This window comes from Lissotriton vulgaris, chromosome 9 (genome assembly GCF_964263255.1).
Source record: "Lissotriton vulgaris chromosome 9, aLisVul1.2, whole genome shotgun sequence".
In the NCBI taxonomy this organism is placed as follows: Eukaryota; Metazoa; Chordata; class Amphibia; order Caudata; family Salamandridae; genus Lissotriton; species Lissotriton vulgaris.
The window spans coordinates 560,248,028-560,256,904 of record NC_141697.1 but is presented as its reverse complement, the minus strand read 5'-3'; the positions used below and the strand labels follow the sequence as shown (position 1 = coordinate 560,256,904).

Genomic DNA, 8,877 nt, shown 5'->3' with positions numbered 1-8,877 from the left:
ATATTTTGCTAACTTCTGCTGACTACATGTACCATGATGCTTGTCTCTTGTATGTTGGTTACAGTACTGTGCTGGGGTTTGGCTATGCATTGTGTCTAATGGGGAGGTGTCTGGTAGGGTGTGTCTGGGGTTTGGCTATGCATTGTGTCTAATGGGGAGGTGTCTGGTAGGGTGTGTCATGATGCGCATGCTTCTTACCTGTAGCTGTAGCTCTGGCTGAGCTGTCCAGGGTCCCAATTCCGGTTACGCTCTCCCTCTCAATGGTGGTGGACACCATTTCCTCGAGGTCTGTGAGGGGTGGCGCCGGGTTCCTGCCTCCACCTGTGACTCCAGCCTGCCTCTGGATCTCTGCCATCTTCCGTTTGGTCAGGCTGCGGATGTCATAGAAACGCTTCTTCAGCTCATCCAGGGACCTGGGGGTGACACCCACAGCATTCACCTTTTGGGCGATTTCGCTCCAGATCCTCCTCTTGGTGCTGTCTGGCACATTGAGGGACAGCTTTCCAAATAGCTGCCGGTGCACCCTCACCACCTCCTCAACCAACACCTGCAGCTTGATGCTGCTGAACTTAGGCTTCCTCTTCTGGGTGGACTTCTGGCTCTCACTCTGGTTTGCCATCTTGATCAGAACAGTTCACTACCTCCTACTCCCACTGCTGCTAACTGTGAGTGTTCAGCTCAGGCTGGCTCTCCAGAAAGTTCTTAATTAGCTGCACCTGCCAGGGTTGCCACTCCCTGTTTGGGTGGGGGAGGGGAGCCACCTCATTGGCTGAATCGGCTTTTGCCGATTCGGCTTTTACCGAATCGGATATTACCGAATCGGTAATATCCGATTCGGTATTGTCCGATTCGGATTTTACCGATTCGGTTTCTTCAATGCATTCCTATGGGCTTTTTGGCCATGGGTGTGTTTTCATACCTACGATTCGTTAATTGCCGAATCGGATTTTACCGACTCGGCTATTTCCGATTTGGTGGTAGCCGATTCGGCTATTTCCGATTCGGTGGTAGCCGATTCGGTACTTTCCGATTCGGTCCATGCCGATTCGGTACGTACCGATTCACATTACCGATGCCGACCGATTCGCTATTATTTCGCCGTTTGTTTGCTACATCTCGTTTTCCGATTTCAGAATACCGATTCGGCCCGCCTCGGTATTTTGAAATCGGAAAATCCCTTTTACCTACATCGGGCCCTGAGACCTTTCAAAAAAAAAGTTGAAAAGTGGAGTTTTTGAATAATGTATTCTGATAAAATTGTCAAAAATAGCAAAAGATCAGTGCTCCAGGATCCTAACAGTAGGAACTGGAAAAATAGAAGTGACCTAACTGTCACCTATGAGGCGTGATGGGATACAGAGGCCTTAAGGTACAGTGCCCGTTTTTGTACTTTGAATGCAGCCTATGGGTTAAGAATGTCTCAGATTTCCTAACATTTTCCTTTTAAATAAAGGTTTTGAATTACCTGATGCTCTTTTGTTCTGTTTATGTCAGATGACAGAAATTCTTTGGTAGTTGTTGGGTGATTTACTATGAAAACATTTTTAGCGTTTGTTTATATATATATATATATATATATATATATATATATATATATATATATATATTGTTAAAAGTACAATGTACATTATTTTTTCTCACACACATATATATAATTTTAATATGTGCTCGGGGTTACCCGTGCGTGGGCAGAACTATTCAATTTTTATGACTATTGATGAGGATCCCCTGGAAGAGAACATTAGTTTTAGCACTGAAAGTCCATGCTAATTATAAAATCTTCATGATTCTTTCATTAGAACTCAACTTTTTGTGTAGCTAGACTTGATAACACGTGAGCATAGCTACAGAAAAATAAAGATGTGAAATCAAACTATACAGTGAGTGTACGCAGCTCACTCTGGATGTTGTCTATCCCATGGCTTGTAAAGTCCTGGCCAGGTTCCATCACGATTCATGGACAGTTTGGCCCTTTTGAGCCTGCCTGCTCTGTTAGACTATTCAGCTGAAGAGACCCGGTCCCTCCCTTGCAGGGTCTGAATCATGTAAACTCCTGAGCTGTATTTCCTGTAACACTGGGTTTCTTCCCTCGCAGGAGTTGTCTTCCTGGGGTTGCCTCCTGTTTACCTGGGCTGCCACTCTTTCTCCTACTTCCTTTCGGAATCCCCGCTTTACTTTTTGTGTTTTTTCACCCAAAGATGAGCCTTCATGTCGCAGATCACTGGCTGTGCTACCAAGATATTGACAGTTATCAGGTGCTGGACCTTGAACTGTGCAGGTTGTCAAAAGTTATAGGCATCACCATCACTCTTAAGAAATGAAGCACAGATTGTATATTATCGAAACGTTTATTTGAAAAAAACAATACCCTGTACATGACATTTGGTCTGCTGGCAACTGACTCACCTAATGACAAGAACAAATATCAATCACTTTCCATTTCAGATTTCATCACAAACATTCAATCACAGACACATAGCTCCGGCTCAAGATACACTTACACATAAACTACCCAGTTACAACAGAGAGGCTACCAGCAGTATGCAGTGTTTGGTTTCCAACCCTAGGCCTGGAAGCAGCTGCAATTAGAAGAGGTGCTGCACCTGGCCCCAGGGTCTTGAGTGTGGATTTATTCAAGGTGTGTCAGAAGGCAGTCATTACCTAGGGGTCTGCAGGTGGAGCTTTATCTCCCAAAGTGTAATCTTGATGGAGACAAGTTGTTATCTAAAATTCCTCAATGGTACAACATCCATATATAAAGGTAGGTACTAGTAAGGAATAGATGTGTTGGATGCCTTATCTCACATTAGGGTCACCATAGGTACCAAAAAGTCAGTCTGAAGACTTCATCCTAATAGTGAAATATCTATCCTGCCTCTAAACAGGATTGGGAAAGAAAGTAAGAGAAACGTTTTCCTAGGAAATATTATAGATAAAACCTATTTCCCAGTGAAAGTCTGCCAAAAACTGAAGCAGAACATTTGATTAAACATTAACGGAAGGGTGTGTAAGACTTTTTTGTATGTTCTTTGTCCACTTTGCAATGATAGTTTTTGACATAATCAACCATTGTTATCCCTCTCTTTGCGGAATGCCTTGGCGAAAACCATTTTAATTGGCCTGCTAACACCCCTCTTTTACAGAAAGAAAAATGTAATTGGCTTCATTAAAAAACTTAATTCAATGTTCAGGATTCTGTAAAATTATATACATTTTGAACTTTTGTAATGCCTCTATGTAACCCCTATGGAGCTGAAGTGCAATTTAGCTTCTTCCTTAGGAAAATAAAATAAAGGTACATGTTCTAAAAACCGACTTGTAACAACAAAATGCCCCTAAACAGTTCAGAAGAGGAGCAGCAGGGTCTGAAGACAGTCCTTTGGGGGAGTCATCAGAGAGGGTGACCCGTTGACTGTCAAACTGAGATTAACGTTACCGGACCCTCGGTGCAACACAGATGTTCGGGTGTCGGGACCGCACAAAGCCCTGTTTGCAGATGCAGCGGAAAGAACCACTGGTATTGAGGCATCGACCATTCTTGCACAGCAACCCCCGCTGGTTTAACTCACGGCATTCATCGATATCTGTGAGTAGGAATAAAAGTACATACAAATGGTGATATTTTTAAATTCAGTTTATACATACAGACTGGTGCATCCCTATTTAGAGCAGTTATTAACTAATACTACATGAAGGAAGTTTTTTGCGGTTTTGACAAACATGCCTGGCTGCTTAACCTAAACTTATAACATGCAGACAAGATGAAACAAATCTAGGAGAGAGAAAACTCACATGGGGAGGAATAAAGTAAATTATGGAACAGCAAGAAATGACTTGCGACAGAAGGAACTAACTTATAGAGGAAGACAGCTACAATTTTGGTGGAGTAACTACTGGGGAGAAAACATAATTCGTGGAGAACAATCAAGTAAATTATATAGATGGATGAACTAACATCTTTGGAGAAGAAGTAACCTATGGAGGGCGATGAATTATGAATCTAACTTGGGAGCATACATAAATGAAGATGCATGCTTTTGTCTCTCCCGTACCTATGCAGCGTGCTCTGGTGTTATCCAGTTGAAATCCTGCAGCACATTCACATGTGAATCCATGATAGGTCCTGACACAGCGACCATTCAGACAGCGGCACTCATCTGAATCCTCCTCAGAACTTTCTTCTCCTGGGGTCCATGTGAATAGGGAATATGCCAGAAACAGAAGCCACAATATGAAAATAGAACTCATAAATGAATACAAAGACCCAACAACCTCCTTCTGCATATAAGCGATGTCTCTATAGAGAATCCTGGGAAAACCAGGAAATCTACACTGAGGCTTCTAAAGTCTTTACCTGCTCTGTTCATGAGATGTTTACACTGAGGCTGCCTAGGGGCACCTCCTGTTCGCATCATGTGTGGGAAGCTGGCATTCTTGCTATCAAAGCTATATCTCAATTGTTTGTATGTGTGAGAAGCTTGCAATGGTTTAAGCTGACATGAACTACTTTTGCTAGTTCTGAACCTGTTCGCCTTAAAAAGCTTCCTCTTGTGATTATCCTTTCTTTGTGTGGAGGTGAGCTTAGACTGGATTGCTTTTTCTTGGATTGGTTTGACTGCGCCTTAATATAAGCTCGAACCAGTGTTAATGAGGGGGATGTGTGTGAGGCGTGTACTGCAGCTTCCCATGCTGTATTTGTTGTCTGCATGAAATAAACCTACACTCCTGCAGCCATGAGTGAAATCTGTACTATCGCTGTCTTTGCTTAAAGTATTTTGTGTGCTCTAGATGGGTGACTCACCTTTGCGGGGTTTCCCTAGGAACAGGGGGCTGGTCTCCCAGAATGAGTTGCCTTCGCTCTGTGAGTGTTGGCAGGATTGCCCTGAAAGAGTTAAAAGAAAACATCTTAAGGACTCTGTGAAATGGGATCTCTACACTCCTATTGAGTGTGCATGGAAAAGGCTCTTTCTGGAACTATTACAAATAGGCAGTTAAATAAACCAGCTAGTAATCTCCACAGAACTACCAATACCGCAGGAAGTGGGTGATCGGTCAGAATTAATCAATAACGGCCGCCTCTGGCTTACCACAGCATTGAAAATGGGCCCTTTACGTAGAATTATTTAGGAGTCAAGTAACCCATGTCATCTGGCGATTGTTTTGATTGACATGCTTGCAAATACTCAGAATTTGTCTGTCCCTTTCCAACCCTTCTCAAAGTCTAATGGGGTCATTGATACTACCAATGTGGGAGTTGTCAAGTCTGTGGCAGTGAAACCTTTGAGGTGTGACACATTCTTCAGTCCAAGAGCCTCAATGAGTAATATGGAACACCCATCTGTGTTCTTGATGGTCTCGGTGCCTAAAGAAGGCACATAATCTAAAGAAGAGGGCTTCAAACTGTAGGACGTGTCTCCTAAGAGGGGGTGTATGTTCAACTGCTGGGGGATGCTACCATATCAAACAAATGAACATTTTTCCAACAAGCATGAAGGAAATGTCTAATTCTATTACCGACACTAAGGTACAGATTATGCTTTTACTTCCTTTACTTCAAAATTCACAGCAGCAAACAATTCAAACTACAACTCCTCACGGGACAAAATAGCCAATCATAATGCCCCTCTGGGCTTTAACAGCCAATGTCATTCTCCTCTCGAGCTATTTCTTTGTGTGAACAATGATCTGTCTCGTCGCTCCTTCCTGCTGTGACGGTCATCATGTTCATCATTCATACCTAAAAATAAACATTTGTTAATGCTCTGCTTGAATGACGTGGTTAACAAAATGAGAAAATGAATTGACAAGATAAAATGCTTGTAAATAATTTGAACATAAATGAGCCTTTTATCTCGGCAATTGACTATGCTGTGGTGTATCAGGGAGGGAATCCTGATTCAAGGTCTGCACTGAATTGCTTTTCCTGGTGTTCTGGTTCAAGCAGGGGGTGTACCGCTGCATGAAGCAGCTACTGGGGCACCACACTGGCCACAACCCTCAGCAGCACTCACCACCTGAGCAGGATCAGCCCTACTTAAGGGTCATGGACACACGTTGCACGGGAGCCTTTTATCTCGACTAGTGACTCTGTGCTTTGGTGTATCGCAAGCGAATCCTGATTCTACGCCTCCATGGGATTGCTTTTCCTGGTGTCCTTGTTCAAGCAGGGGGCATGCCACTGGGACACCACACCATCCACAACCCCCTGCAGCACTCACCACCTGTACAGGATCAGCCCTACTTAAGGGTCACGGAGATCCGCTGCCAGGCCGTGCCAGGGCCCGTCTATGCCCATCGGAGCCCGAAGGAGTCTGGACTGGGCCCCCCTCTGAGAAGTGATTTGGGAAGCCCCCACCGCTTATTTGCTCTTGAGGACAACTGAACATAAAATGAATGGGTAAGAGAAAGACAGGTACCCAGCAATTGGAGGGGGAGGGATAGTTAATACTTTGGACGCCTTCCTATCAAGGGCGGCAAACGTCTTGTCGTAGGAGATTGAGTTAACTGAGCGTCGACTCTCCCTGGAAGAGGGGAGATGTAGGACTGACCCCACCTTATCCCTGACTGGGTTATCTGATGAGTTACCCGCAAGGACTGATAAAGTATCTCCTCCTATTCTTCCAAGTATCTCACCTGTCATTCTAGCAGAACCTGCTCCCTCCTCTTATCCATTTCAGATACACAGCCCTCAGCCAAAAAGAAAAAAGGTGGGAAGAATTTGAAGCATAAACCCACGAATGTCACCAGGGTGCCAAAAGCATCTATTCTTACAGAGCCACTAGAGCCTATGGCGTCAACCCCTTTCAGATTTTTTGAAAGATGATGCTGTGTGGAAAAAGCTAGAGAAGATGGTCTCTAGTATACTCCAGCCCATTTTGCATAGATTAACTAAAATTGAAGAATGTCTATACATCCGGGGAAAAAATTGACAAAATGGGACAGGTCACGTAGGTTCTTTGATTTGGGGGGGTGCGCAGCAAACACAATTTATGGACAAATCCCTAGATTGGCTAACCACTCATCTTAGGGACCGTGATAGAGGGCCCGTGGATTTGTGCAGCCATATTATAATGGCTAGGAGAATGGGATGGGTAGGTCCCTCACGCAAAGCGTACCAGGTGACTGCATTGTAGTAAATTTCAATAACAAACTAACAACTAGGTTTCTTTTGGCCCAGCTTTATGAACCTCTTTGGAGCAATTTTATAGCCACACACTAACCACTATGAATGCCCCTGGTAGAGCCCCTCCCGTAAGGTTTCTTACAAATCCCAAATTAACTAATACAGCCAATATGGCCAATTTAGGCGGGCTAGGAGCGAATGTTGGAAAATGGCATTTATGGACTTAAGCGCAGCATTTGATTGCGTTATTCACTCTCAAATTTGGGAGATAATGGAGGGGATGGGGTGGACTCAGCAATACCTACTTTCATCCGACAAATGTATTAGAACGCATCTGCTCCCTTTTTTATACGGCAAAGGCGGGGGTGTACACGCTCATGCAGGACTCAAAGGGGCGTTAGGCAGGGGAGTGTCCTCACTCCATTTTTATTTACCCTATACACTAATGAAGTTGAGGCAGTCCTTGCAGGAGTAGCTCCTAATGTCCTTGCCTTTGAGTCTTTAAGTGTACTGATACTTGTATATGCCGATGACGCGGTATAAATCGCTAAAACAGGGGTGGACCTTCAGCGACTAATAACTGCCCATGCCTCCTTCATGTCCTCACTGGGATTGAGGGTTAATGAAACTAAGTCCTTCGATCTTATAGCAGGGATGCATGTGTCAAAAAGAAGACCATACTTTGTGATAGGCTCACGGAAATTAGAGGTTGTAGACTCCTTTCGGTACCTGGGGGTCCTCTTTGATAAAAAACAGTCTTGGGCAAATATAGTGAAAAACAGAGCCCTAGTGATGGAGAGCAGTATGGAAGCCATCAGGGCCTTTGTCAAAAGACTGGGCTCAAAACCTCTTACTACTATAATGAAGATATACAAAGCAAGGAAATTGGGCCAGATGTACAACCAATTGCTTTTGCGACTAGTAAATTGCGAAAATTGCGAATCGCAATCAGCGCCTTGCAAAAGCAAATGTACAACACAACAGTGTCAGAGACACTGTTAGAGATTCCCAATGGGGTCACCAGATGCAAAATGTTCATGAATATTAATGAGCCACTAGCAATTTGAGAAGCAATTGGGAATGGCTGGCCCTTGCAGGGATGGTGGCCTGCTGGGTTCAGCAGACCTCCATGTCTGGGACTGCTTCTCAATAAAGCAGTTTTTTTATTGCAGCTAGTTTTCCTTAAAGGAAAATGGGATGCATTTTATAAAATCAAAATGAAACGGATTCGGTTCATTTTTTTAAGGGCAGGTAGTGGTCCCTGGGACCACTGTCTGCCCTTAAAAAATATTTTTGGGGCCATTTGCGACTCCATTACCACCCTCTTGAAGAGGGCAGTAATTCGCAACATTTTTGCAACGTCAATTGCGGTTGCAAAACATTCTTACATAGGGTAGAGACTCGCTATTAGGAAGGGACGCCCTTGATACGCCCCTTACTAATAGCGACTCGCAATTCCTAATTAGCTAGTCGCAAATAAATTGCGACTCACTAATTAGGAATTGTACATGGCACTGTAACATTTTGCAAGCGCAAACGGATCGCAAAACCGTTTTCGCATGCAATTTAGGGTCGTACATCTGGCCCACTGTCCTCAGCAACTTACGGGCAGGTGTTTGGGGTAAGGTCTCAGTAACTTAACTGCACACCTTGGAGGATAGATTTTATAAGAAACTACTCTCCCTCCCTAGCTCATGTTCAAACTACATTTATCACTGTGAATTGGGACTACCTTATGTGAACTGTACTCCAGT

The 8,877-nt window shown here is 43.9% G+C and overlaps 1 protein-coding gene across 2 annotated transcripts in view; it reads right to left on the bottom strand.

The window, feature by feature from the left end:
- Window positions 1–2,331: 2,331 nt before the first annotated feature.
- LTBP3 (latent transforming growth factor beta binding protein 3) overlaps window positions 2,332–8,877 on the bottom strand; it is a 339,672-nt gene continuing 333,126 nt past the window's right edge. For both annotated transcript variants that reach the window (XM_086938082.1, XM_086938083.1), the window contains exons 26-28: window positions 4,802–4,882; window positions 4,053–4,184; window positions 2,332–3,584 (exon numbers count right to left, since the gene is read on the bottom strand). In XM_086938082.1, the coding sequence (XP_086794208.1) occupies window positions 3,433–3,584; window positions 4,053–4,184; window positions 4,802–4,882 (365 nt within the window). In that variant the 3' untranslated portion in view covers window positions 2,332–3,432. The remainder of the gene's footprint in view (window positions 3,585–4,052; window positions 4,185–4,801; window positions 4,883–8,877) is intronic.